The 22,649-nt window shown below is 38.6% G+C and overlaps 1 protein-coding gene across 1 annotated transcript in view; it reads right to left on the reverse strand.

Annotated features, from left to right (window-relative positions):
* pkdcca (protein kinase domain containing, cytoplasmic a) overlaps positions 1-21,749 on the reverse strand; it is a 31,948-nt gene extending 10,199 nt beyond the window's left edge. Inside the window, exons 1-4 of the mRNA XM_079855027.1 lie at positions 20,736-21,749; positions 7,470-7,592; positions 249-523; positions 67-146 (exon numbers count right to left, since the gene is read on the reverse strand). Of these exons, the coding sequence (XP_079711153.1) occupies positions 67-146; positions 249-523; positions 7,470-7,592; positions 20,736-21,431 (1,174 nt within the window). The 5' untranslated portion in view covers positions 21,432-21,749. The remainder of the gene's footprint in view (positions 1-66; positions 147-248; positions 524-7,469; positions 7,593-20,735) is intronic.
* Between the last annotated feature and the right edge of the window lie 900 nt (positions 21,750-22,649).

Consider the following 22,649-nt stretch of genomic DNA (forward strand, 5'->3'; position numbering starts at 1 on the left):
AGCTGATATGACCACCTTTTACCAGCAGGGATAAGAGCAGAACTTGGGTAATGAAATCAAACTCACCTGTAGAGTTGACGATTTTGTCCAGAAGGGGTCTCAGTGCTGAGGGGGCACTGTGAGGTAACAAGTAGGTGAAGAAAAATCTAGAAAATATGGAAAACTATGTCAACATTTCACCTTAAATACACCCTAAAATACACAAATAAAGCACAAGTTGTCTCAGATCTCAGGCCATGAACACACACCTGTAAGCATTGTAGAGGTTCCTCTTTTCGTTGATACCCTGACAGCGGCCCTTGTGGCAGGGGAGGGTGAAGTTGCGTGCGGGGAACTCCATGAGACAGTCTGAAGGAGAAGACGGGGAGCAAGGCGTCTCCTCAACACTGGCGTCGTCCAGGTCGGTCACTTTCAACACTCCCCCCACCAGAACGAACTGTCGTGGCCTGAAGTCCAGCAGGGTGACGGACCCGAGCGGGGAGTGGGACAAATAATGCAGCAGCCTCATCAGACTCAAACAGATCTGCGGAGAGCAATATATTATTTTGTATTATTGAATATATTACGGAAAGGTTGTATATTCATATAAATAACTCTAACCCACATATGACATGCGGGGGAAAAAAAACGAAATATTGATTTAACTAAAATAAATTGAGGGACTGAATTAATACAACATGGCTACTATATAACTATAACTAGAGAACAACTGAATACCAAGTTGTGGAAAATTCTTAATTCGAGGCCATGATGTCTTAGATTTAAAAATGCACAAATATAAAAATTCTTGCTGATTGTCAGGGTTATGTTTAAGGGTACGTTTACACGACAAGATGTACCAAACACAGAAAACTTTTTCCTTTGCGTTTTTCCAGGGGACAATGTTGACAAAATGTTCCTCGTTCACAGGGACTTGCGAAAACAACTAAAAACGCTGTATTCTGCTGTCAGGCCAGTAGTTGGCAATGAGACTGAACACGTAATATGCATCGCATGGCGTCATTCTCCTACGTTGTTGACGTAGTGTATACAGTGCAGCGCTTCCTGGTTCTACCTCACTATTGGTCGACGCTGGTCACGTGAACACCACGACACATGCGTGTTATGCAGGAGCTCGCGTAGGAGAATGACGTGGAAGAGAAGAGATTGTGGATTAAAGTCATTATTTTGGGGGGAACCACTGTAGTCACATGGACTATTTTAACAATGTCTTTCCTACCTTTCTGGACCTTATAAGTTGCAATGATGTTCTTGCCTCTTGGATTTCATCAAAAATATCTTATTTTGTGTTCCGTAGATGAATGAAGGGCTTATGGGTTTGAAACGACATGAGGGTGAGTAATTGCTGACAGAAATTTCATTTTTCGGTGAACTAACCCATTAATCATATATCAATATGTTAATTACTTAGCTTTATTTTGATTAAAGATTACAAATTCAACTGAATGTGAGGCACCGCCAGAAGGTTGGACAAATTAGTGTTCCTTGTTTGAGACCATCAGGTCTACACAAAACCTTGTCAGAATGGACTGTCTCCAAGCACTGGAAGCTCCTCGTTGAAAGAGCCACTTGAGTGTGTGAGGCCTGTTGTGTATGTGCATGTCTGCGAGCGCACGAGTGTGTTACTTGAGGATTAGTCCTCTTATTGTGTGTGAGGGTACGAGGAGTGAGGCTGAAGCTCTGGCAGCTGGTACACCTCGCATTCAAGCAACACCCTCATCTACCATGCTCTTAGGAGCAGAATTCAGAAGATTAGCTGGCCATAGGGAAAGAAGAGGAGGACGGAGACGCAAAGAGGAGTGAGAGGGGTGAATGCAACCCAAAGAAGGAGAGGAGGACATAAAAGAGAAGACAAACAGAGAGGAGATGAGGGGGTGGAGGAGACACTGCCCACGTCTTTCACAACAGACAAAAGCTGCTTTTAATACACTCCGGATTAGCAACTACTGGGAAAGGTCAGCCCCCCTCACACCGTGTGACTGCGTGTGTGTTTGTGTCTTGCTTAACGTGGTAGGCAACCGGTAGCTCTGGCAAATCCATTGAGAACGCCATTGTAAGGGAGGCGAGGCCATCCAAAACACCACAACAGATTCGGTTTCCTCAAAAATGCAGTAAGCATTTGTACCATTCATACACGTGTGAACTGGCTGCAGGATATTGGGAAAAATTACATTGCAATACTTTATTTTTTATTGCGATTATATATTGCGATATGAAAAGATACAGGAATTTGAGTATCTATATTTGGAAAGAATTAATAATTCTAGAGTGAGTGTGATATGCATAAGTGCATCTGCATAAAAAAAATACAAATAATAATAAATAAATAAAAAATATTACTTTTACTCTGAGGATATTTTTGAGTTTGAATTATTTGGGGAAAAGTTTTCATTCGCCACATTCCTGATGTTGTTTACCAATTTAATGCGACTATAAAATAATTCTTATTTTATTGTGATTTTTAATAAATAAAGATATTAAACAAATTAAGAAAAACATTGTAATAATACTATTTTACTGTAAAATTACAATACTAATATTTACGTCTTAAATTCTTCATTTTCAAATGTTAAACCATCGAGCTCTTATTTTGATGGGTTGCTGAAAAATTATTTCATTGTAATTATTATTAAATAGAAAAAATACACAATTTTATGAACAATTTTATTATTTTATGAACATGCGCATTGAAAAAGAAAATGCATGACTTATAAGTAATTATAAAAAATAATATATAATTGTAACCATAACTGTTCTTATAATGCAGGTCTTAATGAGTCTTTATAAATATATTTATAAAATCGTAATACTTATAAATGGAGCTATAATTCATTATAAGCATGGACTTCATAGAAACTGTTACCATAATGGTATTTTACTGTAAAATTGTAATACTAATATTTAAATCTTGATTTCTTCTTTTTTAAATGGTAAATCATAATTTTTGAAGGGTTACCAGCATATAAAATGATGCGCTGCCGGTTTCAGAATGAAGCGCAGCACGTGTTCATTTACACACATGCAGTCTGAAACCGCTGAGAACAGTAACGCATATATTTATTTCATTAAATCACGAATTTAATAATGGCACTAAGCCATATCACAATATCAATTTTGATATATCAAGCAGTAGTGTGAACATTTGCTTGCTTGTCACGTATTTGGTTTAGCTGGCGAGGGCCTGGTGTGTGTACGGATGTGTCCTCGCTCCCGGCATTATGTAGAGGGAATAAAAGCCTTCGTCAGCACGCAGAGGAAATGGCTTTGGACCTAAATGAGCTGTTTGGAAGTCAACGGATTCGACAGTCTCCCCAGAGTCTATTAGTGTCTCATACGCAATTCAAATGTTGCTAAAGCATTGCTGGGGTGTTTCTGCTTTGTTCCACATGAGGAGGCCAGCAGTGCAAAGAGAGTGTGACTGTAGAGGACAGTCTTAAAGAGACAGGACGCATTAGCATTTACAAACATGTGGAATGAACATAACTACTTGGCTTTGTTCAGACAGGCAGCTAATCAGTTTCTTTGGGCATATCTGACTCAAATCCGTTTACTCAAATCTGTTGTTTGGAGTCTGAACAGCAAAAAAAATGCATGAAATCCTAAAACTTGCAATCTGATTAAAATAATTATTGATATTTGGAAATGCTTCAGTCTGAAATGTCACACTGGAATTCAAGAGCTTTTCATTTTGGACGCACATTTATGTATACTCATACACAATATGCCGTGTGTTTATAGTGCATCACAGCTGTGCTTAGAACTGTCCAAATTCACACATTTTTGCTCACTCATACCTATTTAGCAAACTGTCACATTTAGTAAATAGTAAATAGTGAATAAGTGAATTATGAGTGATTTCAGATACAGCATATTACTGTTTCTGGCACTTGCAATTTAAATGGTTGGGGGGGGGGGGGGGGGTATTGAAAGAAATACATATTTTTATTCACCAAGCATGCATTAAATTGATCAAAAGCTTCAGTAAAAACATAAATAATGTTACAAAATGTTTCTATTTCAAATAAATGTTGTTCTTTTCCTATATATTATTATTTATTAGTCATTATTAGAAAGTATTTTGGTATTGTGTTGTATCATCATTACCAAGACATCCAATGTAGATGTTTTTAATATTAAAAGAAAAGTTCACCCAAAAATGAACATTCTGTCATCATTTACTCACCCTCAATTTGTTACAAACCAGTAAGAGTTTTTTCTTCTTCTGTTGAACACAAAAAAAGATATTTAGAAGAATGTTGGTAACCAAACAGTTTATGGACCCCATTGACTTCCATAGAGCTTCGACTGTCTGGTTACCAACATTCTTAAAAAATATCTTCTTTTGTTTTCAGCAGAAGAAAGAAATTCATACAGGTTTGGAACAGCATGAGGGTGAGTAAATGATGACAGAATTACATTTTCTGGGTGAACTATCCTTTTAAATACACTATACCAGAATCCATCACTTGCAAAATGATAGCCTTAAATATTTAATAAACAAATCAGAATTGTGTGCGCTATGAAACTTCACATATCGTGTCCAAAACCTGCACACATTTTGTCAAAGGACTGACTGAAATTAATTAGGACTAGACCTGACAGAAACATTCACACACACACAAAACACACAAGTAGGTTACTCTCAAAACCTCAAAGCTGGGTAAAATATATAAAGGAATGCATAAAATGTTTAAAAATAGTAAGAAATGAAAGGAGAAAGCCAAGAAAAGCCTTAAAGAGGCAATAAAAACCATGAGAAAATCAACAGCAGGAACTCTTAATCCACTGAACATAAAGTCACAACTTGCCTCATACTCATTAAAAGGGTTTCATTGTTCTAGACTGGAAATTCATTCAATATGACTGAAATATCACTCTGAAACGCGAGCCTAATAAATATGTTTAGCAGAATACTACGGTAGGTATGAGTTATGGTAAATGAAAGTCTATTGAAACTAAAGTACGGCTATGAATTGCTCTGCTGAACTCTATACCGCGGTGTTGACATGTAGATGAGTGCACTGTGTTCGTTCCCTATTAAAGCATGACATGTTCAGCGAGCGGCGAGTGTGTTGGTCTGTGTTTGTGAATCAGTGTGAGTGTGAGGAAGGCCAGTCAATGCACTTCTGAGTATAACTGTGGTCTGATTATGGCTATTTTAAAATGTAATGTAATCAAATTGCAAGTAGTTCGTTTTTGGGATTTGATCACATATAATAATCAGTTACGACTCCATTCCTAGAGCTTCCAAACAAATGTTGTTTTTTTTCCTAGAGCTCCTCCTGTCCGAATTTAGGGAAGAATCGGGTCCATCGGAGACGTCCAATGGAATTATTAGGCGCCCCGAATAAACACCACAGACACAGTGTAAGAGTAAAACTATATGCAAATAAGTGTTTTGCCAGATGAGAAGTTTATTCTATGAATCATATTTGTACTACTTTAATTCAATTTACTCTAATTCCTTTTATAACTGTATCATTTATCTCTTTTAATTCCTTTTATAACTGTTTTAATTTCCCTTACTTTATTTTGTGCTTATTTTCTATGCAAAGAACTTTAAATTGCCATAGTGTAATATTTTAATTCCTTTCTATGTAAAGCTTTTGAATAAATGTTTTAATTTTCCTTGCTTTTATTTTGTGATTATTTGTATTCCTTTCTATGTAAAGCACTATTAATTGTCAGATGTGCTATATAAATAAACTTGCCTTGCCTTACCCAGCACTGTTTAGCTAAATTGTGAGCCTGCAATTATAATCTGAACGTATTTATATAAATCTGAGCTCATAGCATATAACTCATCTCTCATTTAAAGCCCCTGTTCACAGATTATCGCATGTCTTTTTTAACATAAATTCGTGTCTTCCTGTTATCAGAGGAAGAGCTCATGCATTGGGATTTCATTCGGTTTCATCCTCTCTGAACAGGATGCGCTTTGGCCACAGGAAGTCATAGCAGATCATTATGGGATGTTGCCAGGGCGATAGCGATCAGGCAAAAGCTGTGCTACTTAACAGGAAGTTCAGAGAGAGCAGAGAGCAGGACGTCCCACAGAAAGCTCTGCTGTAAAACAGGTTTAACTCTACTATAGATTGCTTTTTGGTAAGTGTTTGATTAGGGACATGGGATTCGGACATGTCGCAGGCAGGACTCAAACCTGTGTTACCCACATGAGCACCTGACGGGGTATGAGGCAAACATATGAAGCGCTGGCCCGTGGCTTTGCACAGAAAACACAGTTCGAGGTCGGCCGACTGGGTTGAAGTCATTAAAAATGTTTACAGTGCATTATGAAATGGTAGTAATTTTATGAAATGAATGTAATTTTGTTCCCCTGTTTGTTTATTCAGGGTAAATGAGCTGTACCTTCTGGCCTCTCCCAATCTATTCATCTTTCTCAAATCATATATCAGAATATAGTCAGTGGTGTCCAAAAGTCTCAGACCATTAGTGAAAATGCTTTGTTTTTTTACTCTTTGTTAACATTAGTTAATAAAAATACAGAAATAAAAAAATATAAATAAAAAAAATGAAATTATATTATCAGCATAATTTTCATGAGAAGACGAATTTAAAGTTTTAATTATTCAAGTTTTTGGAAAATTCTAAAACTTTCTATAACTAACTAACTAACTAACTAACTAAGTACAAATAAATACAAAAATCTTTTATCAAAATTAACCTTTAACTTTTTATTAAACTGAATTTAAAAAATGGTGAAATAAAAAATAAACATGACTGTTTTTAATTTTTTTTCTAAATCCTAAAACTTTATATTTATTTAGGTTTTCAATCAATCAATAATATTATTATTTATTTTTTTCAATATGGTTTCAGACTTCTGGGCCTTCCTGTATATAGTATTTTACAATGTCATAAATAATGTTCAATTGGCAATAACCTTTAATTTTTTTTATTATGCTGAATGTAAACAAAGGTTACTTTTTTTCCAAATTTGAAAACGCTCTATGTATTTCTAGAATGAATAAATAAATAAATAAATAAATAAATATGTAACAAGTAAGCAAGTTTTAGGTTTCAGAATTTTGAGCCCCAACGTATATATATATATATATTTTTTTTTTTTACAATGTCAAATATTCTTTAAATCACAATAACATTTAATTATTTTACTATGCTAAATGTAAAAAAGGTTGTTTTTTTTAACAAATTTGAAAACACTCAAACAATCAAGTATTTCTAGATTAAATAAATAAATAAATACGTAATAAGTAAGTACGTACGTTTTAGGTTTCAGACTTTTGAGCCACATTGTATATACATATATATATATTTTTTTTTTTTACAATGTCAAATAATCTCGTAACATTTAATTATTTTTTTCATAGAAACGTTCATAGAAACGTTCGAATAATCACTGACTCCATTTGTTCACATCTTAATTGAAGGTCCCTCCAGAGCTCCAGAGAGACAGTAGATGTTGTGTGATGAGAGCCCAGACTCACCCTGAATCTCTCGTCCCAGGGCGTCTGCAGCAGCGTGATCATCTCCAGAGGGCTTCCCAGCTCCGTGATGGCCGTCACCGTGTCCTTAATGTCGTTGCTGTCCTGGTAGCAGTATCCGTACAGCTGCAGGAGAGAGACACGAGAGCATCCGTCAGCACTGCGCTCGCCACATAACAGCGTTTTATCGTGAGTCTCCGTGACGAGTTTGCCCGGGATTTTCGAGATCGCCCAAAATGTCCGGGATTCGGCTTTTGCGTTCTACAGTCGCCATTCATTGTGTTTACTGTGGCGAGCAGGACGAGGCTGAGGCCGCGGGAGAACGGCGCGAGGCTGGTGGCGTGATTACTGAGACGCAGCGGTCTCGTATCTCTCACGGAGGAGCGGGAATTTTCTTAGCAATGTTAAAACGCACATCAACCGATCACTTGTTTAGCGTTCATGTAAACACTACATTCAGATTCACCAGTCGGAATGAATTCAGTTCGATTGAAACAAAAGGTGTGCATGTAAACAATGAATGGCGACTGCAGAAAGCAAAAGCTGAATCCCGGATATTTTGAACGATCTCGACGGCCGGACATGTCCGGGAAAAAGAGGATGGTAACCCCTACTACTCAGCTTTCTCATACTACTTAACTTTCTCCACAGAACAAGAGGCTGTTAGCTAAGCTTCCAAAGAAAGACGGCTGACACTGTGTGTACATTCTGTGAGTGAGATCCCACCTCCTATGGGTGGGTTGAAAACATGCGGGACAGCGCCTCCTACTGGCTGTAGTCTTTAACCTCTGGCCAAAAAATCCTCCGATGACGCAAAATGACGATTTTTGCGTCATCTGAGGATTTTTTCCAGACAAAAAATACACAAATCTCTCATCTCAGGGAGATATGATGGGGGAAAGCATGGTCATTCGAAAATACTACAGGTTTTCTACTAATACAAAGCTATAATGCTAAATCCTGAAGTATCCCTTTAAGTAGCATTACATGAGGCGTTATGGGAACAGACAGACAGGCAGACACACAGACAGGCATACAGACAGACAGACAGAGAGACAGACAGACAGACAGGCAGACAGACAGACAGACAGACAGACACACACACAGACAGACACACAGACAGACAGACAGACAGGCAGAGAGACAGACAGACAGACAGACACAGACACACACACAGACAGACACACAGACAGGCAGGCAGACAGACACACAGACAGACAGGCAGACAGACAGATAGATAGACAGACAGACACACAGAAAGACAGACAGACAGACAGACAGGCAGACAGACAGACACACACAGAGACAGACACACAGACAGGCAGACAGACAGACACACAGACAGAGAGACAAACAGGCAGACACACAGACAGAGAGACAGACACACAGACAGACAGACAGGCAGACAGGCAGACACACAGAGAGACACACAGACAGACACACAGAGAGAGAGACAGACACACAGACAGACAGGCAGACATACAGACACACAGAGAGAGAGACAGACACACAGACAGACAGACAGGCAGACAGACAGACAAACAGGCAGACAGACAGACAAACAGGCAGACAGACAGACAGACAGACAGACAGACAAACAGGCAGACAGACAGACAGACAGACAGACAGACAAACAGGCAGACAGACAGACACACACACACACAGACACACAGACAGACATACAGGCAGACAGACAGACAGACACACAGACAGACATACAGGCAGACAGACAGACAGACAGACACACAGACAGACAGACAGACAGACAGACAGACAGACACACAGACAGACAGACAGACACACAGACAGACAGACAGACAGACAGACAGACACACAGACAGACACACAGACACACAGACAGACACATACAGACACACAGACACACAGAAAGAGAGCCAGACAGACAGACAGCGTGTAATCAGGAAACGTGTGCTTGTTTGTTTTGTGGGGGAGGTCTATATGTTAGAGGCTGTTTCCCTCGGCCTGCGTGACGGGCTCTCTTAGCGGGGCAGGATTTGGCTTTTTGCTTACAGAAACATTTTCCCAAGCTAATTTAAGCCAAAGAAGCTAGTTAAAATTAAACAGCATGAAATTTCATCAAAAAAGAAAACAACCAATTGCTGTGACCGGCTGCATCGCAAGCATCAAAGGGAAAACGCCGGACCATTTATATTAATGCACAGCCAAGTGTGTGTTTCAGTTGTGTAAGTTAACAAGTTAGTTTCCACGTTCTTCTGTGCTGGAATTATAACCTTTAAAGTCTGTGTCAGTACATGCTTACTTCTATTCCAGTATTACTTCATTTAGTCACATCATTCACACTTGCTAATAATGCATAACACCTCAAACTCATACACTGGCAATGCTAAAACTGTCCGGTGACGACACGCTCGATGTTATGTTGCCTAGCAAAAACACACGGCCTTATTCCTAAAAACACAAACATGCATTTCTGTTTCATACGTAAAGTGCTGCATCCAGTTCAATTTGAAAATGTATGTAGAAATGGATTTATGAATGATTATACACTCTGCAAAAATCATTTTCTATTTTTGTTAAATAAAAATAATATGAAATATTATTATTAATAATAAAAATAATATATATATATATTTAATCATAAACTGAATTTTGTTAGATTAATGCTTAAGAAAAAATGCCAATATGCCAATGGAATAAAAATAAAAAAATCTCTGAATCTTATAGTAAAACACTTCATTTCAGATACATTTATTTAAAGGTGTTTTTACAATATATAAAAAAGGCTTGACAAAAAAAAATAGAACATTTTTAGTAACACTTTACTTAAATCCTTTATGTATAATGCATTATAAAGGTGTTCCTAATGTAAGTTATAATGCATTATATCTTTTCATAAATTGGAACCAAAGTTACAATGCATTCTGATATTCGCAGACTCCTTGTTACATCTGAAATTGGTTGTTTGTCGTGTTTTAATGCTTTATACTTTCTAAAGTTGTGTTCAATGAATAGATAAGTATAATATTACATTATAACTGCAGTTACAATTATTCCTAAAACCATATAATGCATTATAAGATGCATTACAAGCCTTAATGAATGCATTAAAAAATACTTTTATAATGCATTATATATGAAGTAAAGTGTTACCAAATTTTTGTTTTATTAATGTGGGCATAAATCTGTTAGACTATGGGACATTTCATAAATGTGAAAAGCTATAGATGTCCATTGGTGGCAAAACTGGTCACTTTCCCACTGGAAAATAACCATTAGAAGCTCTTTAACCATTTAGTCTTGGCAGCTGATTTAATTGGTGATTCTTAAATTCCCGATCAGTTTTGGCCTGTAGTGTGGAGCGCATAAATCAGCGATGTGAAGTCTGACAGGTCCCGAGATACCTTTGATATCTCAAATGTCAAATTTAGGACAACAACTCTGGATCTTTCTAACTGTCCCTGAGGGAGGATCTTGAACAAGTTCAGCCTGTGATATGAAGCAGGAACAGGACCAATCTGATCTAAGATCTGTGTGCAGACAGGCTTGTAGAGCGAGCCCTATCTGAGATTAAACACACTCTAATGACTATTATCAGCATGATTCATCTCGAATGTGAGCGTTTGTGCTCAGACTCTACGGCTGCCGGCTGGGAATAAAGCAGAGCTGCAGATGGAGGAACGCTGTGGTCCGTCTAGCCACACGGTGCCGTTTCGCCTGACACGAGTTTAAAGGTCAACTTGCTCGTCCGGTTCATTTACTACGAAGACTTTGTATCTGTCCAGAGCTGCTATGCACCAGATGCTAAAGTCACCAAGGGCTCCAGAAATATTTTTCTCATTTCAACTAGTTTTTGGTCTGAAATTTTACGTCCCGTTGCACGGAGTTTGCTCTCCAGAACGGACTGAATTCCAGAGCGGTTTCATTCCTGTGCATGTGAGAAATATAAAAGAGCTCGGTGAAGTTAGTATTTATTTGTCTGTTTTGCAGTCAGTTTAGGCTGTACAAAAAAATCCCTAGGAAGATTTTACTTAATTTTCAGGAAAGAGTGAGTAAGCGGAATCATTATAGGAGGGGTGAAGAAAAGTGGCCAGCAGAAATTAGCTAGATCTTTCACGGTCTAGTTCTCCACTTTATTTTCTCATGAAAACGTACCATGGCTTTGAAGTAATCATTCAGTACTATGGTATATCATATTACCATCTGATACTATGACTGTACCATAACCACAACACAACAGCAACAGTACCACAACAGAACTTACTTTAAATAGACAACTGAGTGGTCATTAACTCTAGGCTATTTAAATGTAGAAATTGAGTTCTGATTATTTTTACAGATTGTGCAGTTACAGGTGTACATTTATGAACATTTTACAATAGCATACAATTAGAATCTGTTTTATAAATATATTTCTGTTCTAATCTAACATAGTCTAAAATTAAAATGTTCCATAATTAAATGCACAAAAAGTGTAATTCAGAAATAAAATAAAAAACACTCAAAAGCATGAAAAAAAAGGAAGGAAAATTCGTATAAAGAAATTTGGGTCACACTTCAGTTTCCAACTCTCACTATTAACTAACTATATGACCTTTGCCTCAAAAAACTTCTAATTATTGCTTATTAATAGTTACTAAGGTAGTTGTTAAGCTTAGGTATTGGGTAGGATTAAAGGATGAAGAATATGGTCATGCAGAATAAGGCATTAATATGTGCTTTATAAATACTAATAAACAATCAATATCCTATTAATATGCATGCTTATAAGCAACTAGTTAATAGTGAAAATTGGACCCTAAACTAAAGTGTACACGTCTGTCTAGCACATGTTTAGACAGAACAACAATGGAAAAGCTGTGGAATGCAAAAATATGTTCTGAGTGAATGGCCCCTTAAAATGCTAAAAAGAAACGAAAGTATCAATCAACAGATCTTTTGTTCTGTATAGTGATGTACATCCGAGTGAAACTGATTATTGAATAAGGAAGAATGTAGAGCTTGCAGTCGGCTGTAAGACAGGGTTGGGTTTAAGTGCACTAAAGGATTGGAGAAGTCCATGGATAATACATAAGCAACAGTATATCCACATTAAAATCAATAACATGTATTTAGAAAATAAATAGGGTGAATTTTCATTCCATGACACTAACTAGCATCTTTGTCAGCTCTTCTCCTCACTGGTGCCACGTGTGCAGATATGCATATTCTCAAAGGCCTTTTTGTTAGGTTAGGTGCCATTAACAAACGAACACGGGTTCACTCGCAACCCTACCGCGATCGTTTCATGAGGACACCCTGGCAGCAAATCAAAATGGCCACGGAGACGGTCATGTTTGCCCAGAGATGAAATAGTGGTGGGCAGTGGAAGCCAACGTCTACGGTCAGTGAGGACAGGACTGTCCACGGGAACAAGAGCTGCTCAGTAACAGGGGCTTGACACTGAGCGTACGGCCCGCGTGCTGAGTTTGAGCTGGGATCAGGTTCAAACCTGTGTGTGTGTGTGTGGAGGGTTTCTGAGAGGGAAAGCTAAAGTGAATAAACGGTTCAGGGAATGACTTTTACCACATTGTTTTAATCAAAGTTTCTGAAGTAACGCCGCTGGAAAAAGTTCTGAGTCATTTTCCCTTGCCTCTAAAATTGATCAGTGAACATTAAACAGATTTGAGACTTATTAAGGTCTGAACAGAAAAATGTGAAATTGTTAAATCTTACTGCCAGAGTTTTCAAAGGCTTCAGAAGTTCTCCCTCAAATGCCTGGTTCTGTGCCTGGTGTTTGACGTGATTCAGCAGTTGTTAATGCTGATGAGTTTGGGATCTTTCAAGGTCCAAATGACTAACACCTCTAATCTAAATTCCAATAAACTAACACAATGACAGAAGTGCCATGAAATTTATTCAGCTTGAACTGTTTACACATTGTATTTATTTTCCGAATCTGTGAATCTGCGCTCTGAAAATCACATGGATCTTTTTAGTGAAGCGATCACACGATGGGAAGAGACAAGTTGGTTTCCTCATCAACCTGTTCCTGCCCAGTAAAATAAACAGAGAGCGAGGCCATGTAGAATGAGGAGGACAGAGCGTTTCTGAGCTCTTCCTCCCACAATCCTCCTTTCTCAGGACAGTCATTAACACAGCACTCCCAAATTGTTCCACCGACACTAACTCCTTAAACACACAATCGGATAAACATGTCCATCCAATCATTTTGCTCAAAAAAAAGAAAAAGTTTAAATCTCATTTGTGACATTCATCTCTTCTGTTCCCCCCAAACCTATCACAAAATCAATGTATTCCATGGAAAAATGTCAGCATACAGATTTGGAACGACATGAGAGTGAGTAAAAAATGGCAAAGTTTTCATTTTTGGGTGAACTATACCAACGCATTCTCATCCTAGGGCGTCATATACTGACGCTTTTGACATTTCGTCTACATCGAACGCACATGGCACCCTTTAGCGTCAATATGACACGCACAGAGCTTTGTTCGGTTATGGGTAGGTTTAGGTCTGGGGTAGGGTTAGGGTTAGACCGCTAGGAGGCGCCTTCTGGCCCATATCTATCTGCGTCTCATATTGACGCTAAAGGGTGCCATGTGCGTTCGATGTAGACGAAATGTCAAAAGCGTCAGTATATGACGCCCTAGGATGAGAACGGGCTGACTATAGACTATAAAGAGGACCTATTATGTACTTTATCAAAGTCTTGACTTTTTGGGGTTCAAAAAACCATGGGCATCGGAACCATTGTAAATGGGTGGGACAAGACCCACCCACTTTTTAAGACCAATGATATTGGACCCACTCACTTTTACAGTCTCTAATTCAGCGCATGTGTCTGTTCGCTTTTCAGAGCGCCGTCAGTCAAATCTATTCCACTTGAGGAATTCCCTAATAAATTAAACTCCATTTCCGCTGAATCGCTACATCATATTTCTCAACGAGCCGCAACTGACGAAAGTAACCGCCCGTTGTCAAATATTGCGTTGCAAACATCAATAACAGCTTTAAGTTGTCATTGCTGGCAAATGACTATGGTATTAGCGGGATAATCCACGGATAGCTGTGCATTTAATGCACGACGTGGAGGCAAAGAACCGCCCGACGTGAAGTGGAGTTTAGCTTACTTGTTTAATTAAAAGGCACCAGAATACATGAAATTGTATTTACTCCAGTAACATTTTTCTGGAGGAGGACCCATCCACTTTTTTTTTCTTCCGACGCCCATGCAAAAAACACATATTTTACATTATTACTCTCTTCGCTTTTAGTTTAGTTTAGTTCCTGTCTCTATGAAGCCCCTCCTTCTGAAAAGCTCAAAGTGCTCTGATTGGTCGGCTGGAGCAGTGTGTTGTGATTGGTCGACTTCGAGCGTGTTTGGGAAATGTCCCGCCCCTTACCATAACTGCCAGTTTAACACACTACTAACTAACTCAACCAGGCCCCGCCGCTTTATTTAGCATGTGCCTTGGGTGGGAATTATTTAAATGAGGAATACTGTGACGTGTTTGTTCCTGGAAGAAAACTCAGAGAGTTCAGAAACAGTGACACTGATATAGAGAATAACTCTTTGACTTTGTAACTTTGCGGAGCGTTTCATGATCATACAGCAACATTACACACTAAAGAAAGATGAACAAAAAGCCTAATAGGATCCCTTTAAACGTAGATATACAATTGCTGTGACCCTGCTGTCGACTGGAGCACAGTCGCCTTCTCCTTCCTGACAAACTGAGAGGTTAAAGTATTAACCCGTGTTTAATTGCGTCTAGCACTAAAACTCTCCGTCTCACTCCCATCTTAAAAATGACCCTGGGGGCCTCTGTGTTTAGGACACCCAGCTTTCACATTCACATGTTACATGCTCACATTAGCAGGTTACTGATTACCCTGCAGTGTATGTGTGTGTGTGTGTGTGTGTGTGTGTGTGTGTGTGTGTGTGTGTGTGTGTGTGTGTGTGTGTGTGTGTGTGTGTGTATTTTGGGACTTGACTAAGAATCTGAAGAGTTAACAGAATGACATGCTAATGTAAACATAATCCCAGTGCAAGACCCCCTAATCAGGCCCCCAAGCTGTTCTGCAGATTGCCCGACACACCATTTCAAATGCCTTTCCATATACAAACACTCGGAAGAACTTAAAGGAATTGTTCACGCATAAAATGTTTAAAAAAAAAACCCATTTGTTCTCTCTCATGTTGTTCCAACTCTGTAGTACTACTTGTTCATCCATGAAACACAAAATGAAACGTTAGACAGAATGTCGGAGGTGCTCTTTACCACGAAAGGAAAGTGGATGTTGAATTTTACTGTCAAGCTCCAGAGAGGACAAAAAAAGCACCTTAAAATTAGTCCATATGGCTCGTGTTCTATATTCCAATTCATCTGAAGTCATGTGATAGCTTTGTAAAAGTAACACACAAAAACCATTATTCATTGTACTGATAATCTTCCTCGTAAGAGTATGACTTCAGATAACTTATAGCCAACAAGCACAATTTATATGGGCTGTTTGGAGCTTTACTGTATAAAGCCCAAAGTATTCTTCAGTTTTAATGTGAACACATAGAGTACATATGCGTACAGCCGAACACATAGCCTTTCAAAAACACAGCTGCTTGACACATTCGTACTAAAAACTTTCATCCTTGTCCAGTTTCTGCGCTATTTTTTGCAAACTAGTCATTTAAAGTGCCACTTTTATGCTTTTGTCAAATATTACATTTCATGCAGTGTAAAATAGCTGCTTGTGAATGCAAAAGGTCAGCAAAGTTTTAAAGATCAAAGTGCACAACAAATAAAGTTATTGTCTCCTAAAAGAAAGAATCGATTCTGAACTGCCGAAACGAGTCGTCAGTAATTCCAGTCTCACTTCCTGTTACAAACCTATGTAACAATGTAACAAATTTGCATAATGTCAGTTCTATGGTGTTCATTGGCTGCCCGTGAACAACATCTACTTTGACCCTCATACACTGAAGTTGTAGCTGAGACTGGAAGAGTTTGGTTTGTGTTGTCGACATGTTTTCAGCGCTGGGAATCTTGCTGCACTTCAAAAGAATGAGGACTCACGCTGGAATTGATACGGACGCTATCGTTACTGTTCGTATCACTGTGTATCAAGTGCTGAGGAAGAGCTGAAATTCAGATATGATAATGGACATTTGGTTTCTGACATGGACTGTAAGCAGTCAACCAATCACAACAGACTGGGCCGTCTGACCAATCAGAGCAGAGCAGGCTCTCAGAAAGACTGAATCTTCTTCAGACTCCGAGAAATGATGTGATGTGCAATGTATATTATGAAAAAATTAAAGTGTTTTATGACTTTTGATGCATCCAAATCTACTGTAGGAGACTTTAAAAACAAAATAAGGAACCTTTAAAATAGCATAATAATGGCACTTTAATTTATAACATGGACTATGTAATTGCGACTTTTTAATCTCACAATTCTGACTTTTCTTTTGCAATTGTGTTTATCTCTCACAATTCTGAGAAATTGTGGGATATAAAGAGTTTATATCTTGCAGTTGTGATTTTTTTTTCTTTCTCAGAATTGTGAAATATTAAATAAAATAAATGTGGAAGAAGAAGTAAAAATGCTACAGCACAAAAGGCCAGATTTACTAAACAGGGCTAAATTAACGTGAGAGCGCAATCCCATACAAGCGCAGATGTGAGTGTGAAGTTCAGCACATGATCTACTGAAGACACACACATTAAAGAACACAGACAGCGGATCATTTCCATAATGACCAACACAATCTACCAAGAGCAGCGCAAGCTAGCGTCTGGTTTAAGACATGCTTTTTTTGGGCAGTAAATAATGCCGCAAATAAACTGATGAGCGCAAACCTTATTAAATCAGCTTGCATTATTCATTTAAATACTCTCCTCACATAAATTTTGCATCTGAAAGGAAAACTCCTACAAATTCAAATGAAATAAGATCAGCCGCAAAAATAACCGTTCACGCCTTTTCAGCGCTAATTTTTCACTGCGTGTCTTTAGTAAACCCTGTCAATCCCTACCTCTGTTCCATGACAGTTTATCAGCATCCCTCCACCACCCCATCTCCTCACTCCTAACTAGTCCCATCACATCCCGCAGGATTTCTCTGGGTTCGGGCCAAACTCGGAGCTAGTTTGCATCTCTCTCTCTGGTGTCTCTGGTGTCAGTGCTGACATGGCAAATGCCCTTCCTGACATGTACATGAATAAGCCCACTCTCCCTGTCCACACAGATCCAGCACCACCGCCACCAATCATGACTGTTTATATAGCAGGTGTTGCCCTCGCTTGTAAGAGGAAGACGGGATCTGCTTGACAGACATGCTAGTTAAAGACTGGAAAGCCGAGCGGAGTGTGACCTCGCTCCTTCAGACCTGCGCAGATCTTTCTTCTGCACTCTGGCTGAACCCGACCTGCTGATAATCATCCTGATCATATCTTCTCACCTCTGACCTCGCAACTTAGAAAATAACAGACATTTATTTCTGTCTGATGTGGCGGCTGCCAAAGCAAATGAAAAGCAACACTTCTGGGCCTGATTGGTTAGGTGCGAGGGCGAAGAGCCGAGGAAGATGTCGACTGCACGGGTTATTTATTAATACTTACATGTGAGGAATATCTGTGTATGTGTTCTATCATTATAGGTTTATAGAGAGAGGTATTATATATGTCGTTTTGCTGATTTATGAACGTTGTAAGAACTAGGGCCTGATCACAGCCAAAGCGCCGGCTCTGAAGCTCTTGGCAGAGAGTGAGACGTGGCACTACAGAACGAGCTGACGCCCATATTCAACTCAACTTTTACACATTTTGATATTTGTAAAAGACTAGAAATTGAATGGAAAAATATATATATATCTGTGCTTCTTTTAACAACTACTACAAAGAAGGAAGCACTTTATTGTACAGTCCTGTTCACCATGTGCATACTATGTACTTATTGTAATAATTACAATAACTGGGTAATAACTAGGTACTAACCCTAAACCTAACCTTAACCAGTTTATATGACCACTACTTTCCTAGGTAAGTGCACTGTAAGCACACGTACTGTAAAATAAAGTGCAACCACAAAGCATTTAAAACTGGTCAACTGGCTATTTGATGTCAGTGTTACGAATGACTAAATCAGGCGTTATTATGTCAAGCTTAACAAAGCTAATTTAAAATAGATGGGCAAATAAAGAGATCATGAATAAATAAGAGAATTTACATTAGAGAATGCTTCACATTTTGAAGAAAAAAATTCTTAAAGGTTTATATGTTTTTAAATTAAGATCATTTCTTTCTTTGATATATAAAAGAATAGCAGTAAAATAAAGAAAATAAGCTTCAATATGCCTTTCTAAATAAATCGAAATAATAAATAGTTTCCATATTAGTACAGTGTGCTTAATTCAAATCAAGCAAAAGATACAATAAAAATAAGAAGACCAAGCAGTGGCCACATTTAATTTGGTTTCACACAAAAATATTATGTTATTCCTTAATGCATTGCACAAAAACAGCTCAGACTGTCACAAATATATATATTTTTGAACAATGTTGAGCTATCTTTTCAAAACCAGATTACAAGTTTGCTTTGTCAATTCATTCTCAAATGTTTAATGTTTAAAGTTGTTCATTTTTAGAGATTTAAAAATGATGAATTTATATAGCAGCTGTCTGTGATCATAATGTGTTTGCGATATAATAAGGATGACTGTGTCTTTTGTGTGAGTTGATAAACTGGGGTCCTGCACCGTTGGTCCCCTGCTGTGAGCGCACAGAATGAAATCAGGCCGACGGCCCCAATCTACATACAGCTTCTGATAAAGCCTTCAATAACACCACCTCAACGCTTACTGCTTATGAAATGACATAAACCATCTCTCCATGGCCATATTCAACTGTGAGGGAACTGTTCCACTGTACATAGCCTATCAATCTTATAAAAAATAAATAAAACTATCTTGGATAATAGACATAATATGCAGAATTAAATTCGGTTACACTTTCTTTTAAGGTGTGCTTGTTACAGTGTAACTATGCATTTAAGTACTGAGTAATATTAAGTAGGTACATGTACTTATAGGGTTAGGATTAGGATTAGGATTAGGTTTGGTTTAGGGTTAAGGTTGCTGTAAAATAAAGTGTTACCTTAGCTCAAATTTCTTCATCAGTAATTTCTGAATCAGTGTAATATGAACTCATCACTTTGATTTTTGCTGTGGATTTAAATTAATAGTAGCATGTGTTTACATGGGTAACATTAATAAACAACATTAGGAATTAGGTTGAATTGTTTATTAATGCTCGCTGTTATCATTAGTTAGTTAGTTACATAGCTATTAATTGTTGAAGTATGATATGTGTAACATGAGCACTCCAGTATTGTAAGTTTGGTAATTAATGGGCTCGTTAAAGAAATTCTAAAGCAAAAGACGATTAGTCTCCATCATAAAGGCCTTTCTAATGCAAACCCGCGTGTTTAATAACTGTGTGAGATCTCAAGTGTGAATGTTTACGCGTGGAGTATCAAAATCAACACAAGCCCGCGGTGTGTGTCTTAGTAATTACACTATCACCCAATCAACAATGACTGAAAATGGGCATTGGCTCATTGTCTGCGTGTTTCGGGCGATCAGAAGCGGCTCTGTTGTGTAGTTTATTTGACACGAGCTTGTCTAGTTGTTGAAGTCGTAATCAGCTCTTGTAAACATAAGAGAACAAGACTCTGAAATTAACAACCCTCGTTTATCTTCTGTCTTCCTGCAGTCCAGCCATGAAGCCCAGAAGTTAACCAGGCTTTGAGTGAAAAAAAAAAAAAAAAAAAAAAACATAGGCTAAAAATATACTTGCATTCTTAAACCTATAAAGTGATATATTTATGTTATGAATGTAAATTATTACATATTTTATTACTTTTTTTCTGTATTTCAGAAAGGGATATAGGCAGGATAAATATGTTTCTAAACCTTTCTAGTTATGGGTTTAGTGTTTCTACAGACACCGTGTAGCTAATGTGAAGTGGATAAAATTAAATCAGCTGAAGTTTAAATGGTAAAAAAAAATGTCTAATAAAAATTGTCAAATAAAAATGTGTTTTTAGCAACCAGTCCAACCACTGAAAAATCCATCGATTAAAACAGTTTAAACGTTATAATTTAAAAACTCTAAAAACTCGTGCTATAATGATGAAACCGTTTTAAAAGTTGCGCTGCAACATGTGAATTTAATTTTGAATTTAGCTCAATTCATCTATGTGCTTTGTTTAAAATAGAATCAACATTACCTTGAGAATATTAGGGTGCTGCAATCTCTCCATCAGCGTCATTTCCTTGACAATTTTGAAGGATGCGAGTTTGTAACAGTCTGTCGACGACGCGTATTTCTTCACACAATTCTCCATGTCGTGACCTCCGAAATCGACGGATTTCAACGCGACGGAGAAGCTGCTGTTCAGAGCCGCCTTGTACACCGCCTTCGTGTATCCCGAGCCCAGATACTGGACATTGGTAACGTTATCAATACTGCCGCAGCCGAGCACCGACTCGCGCGTAAACTCCCGGTGTGCTTTTGTTGCTATGGATACAGCTCGAGACTGATCGTAATGATTGATTTTCTCGATTCCTTTGTATGATTCCCACTCTCCGCGTTGCTCCAGGTCCATGAGCCGCCTGCGCTCGAGCGCTCCGGTGCCGACCCAGTGCGCGCGTCTCTGGCGGTACCGCAGAACCTCATCTAATCGCTCGCGTATTTGCCGCTGGAGCTCCGGGAGTCGCCCGACGGAGGGTGTCAGGTCCTCGATTTGAAGCCGGGCAGGAGAGTCCGCGTCGGGCTGCGGCTGCTGCCGTTTCTCGTGCTGGTGGTGGCGATGCACGCGCTCGCCGTGGTGCTCGAATCCCGGAATGAACAATAAATTCATCAGCGTGCCCATGAGGAACGAGAGGCAAAAGCCCGCCGCGACCACCATCTTTCTCCGCTTCATTTTGTTGCTTATTATTATTAGCAGAAAATAGATGTGTTCCCCCTTCCAGCCTCCGCCTACCCGCCGGGCAGCAGCAGGCAGTGTGGCCGAGCCGGAGTGTCTCGTGCAGCGTGAAGGCTTCAGGATAGCGAGGGAAGGCTATGATGCTGCGCTCAGAAAGATGTGCTGTATGTTCATCTTGCAGTTATGATTTAAGATCCACCCCATATACTGCTGCTCATGGTGACACTGCGTGTGCGCGCAGTTAACGGGGGTCTCCGGGCGCGCACCAGCACTTCGCCTCAGCGCGACTCCGACGAGACTGACGTCACTTTGACTGGCAGTTCACTCGGCTCGCTGCAGAGGAAAAGCGAAGGTTCACACTTAAAGGAATAGTTCCCCTCAAAATAAAAATTCTGTCGTCATTTGCTCACCCTCAAGTCGCTCCAAACCTGCATGACGTTCGTTCTTTTGTGGAATGCAAAAGGTCGTTTGAAGAATGTCTGCATGCATAACCTACACAATGAATGGTGACTTGATATCAAGCCTCAAAACGGAACGCAAACAACATGTGTTCGGCTATTTTTAAGTCTTTTGAAGCCATATTATAGCTTTATGTGAGAAGCAGAGCGATGATTGAGAGCTTATGCGTTTTATTGGCTGCTTTTGTAAGCCACTATATACCCTAGGTTATTTTATGTTGATCTTGAGTGTTCAGTAACCATTCATTGGCATTACAAGAAAAAGAGTGACATGCAGATTCTTCAAAAATTCTCCTCTCGTACACTGAAGAAAGTTGCACAAGTTTGGAGGACAGGAGGGTAAATGACAGAAATTTCATATTTTGGGTTTTCCTCTTGACTGTGGAATTTTGACGCACACACACACACACACACACACACACACACACACACACACACATATATATAATATATATATATATATATATATATATATATATATATATATATATATATATATATATATATATATATATATATATATATATATATGTTAGTGTCTTAATATAGGCCTTTAGTTTTTCACTAAGAACATCCTTTTGAGTAATATATTTAATGGTTTACAATTTAAACATCTTGAAGTGTTCCTCTGTGTTTCTGGCTAAACACCCACACGATACAGTTAGTTGCATGTCTATGTGTTTACCAAATGTTTTAAGCAAGCATTTAATTGTGTTTTTTCAGCGCATTAGACTCTGCTCAGTTTGCTAGTCCCTCT

This window comes from Squalius cephalus (assembly GCF_949319135.1).
Source record: "Squalius cephalus genome assembly, chromosome: 21".
In the NCBI taxonomy this organism is placed as follows: domain Eukaryota; kingdom Metazoa; phylum Chordata; class Actinopteri; order Cypriniformes; family Leuciscidae; genus Squalius; species Squalius cephalus.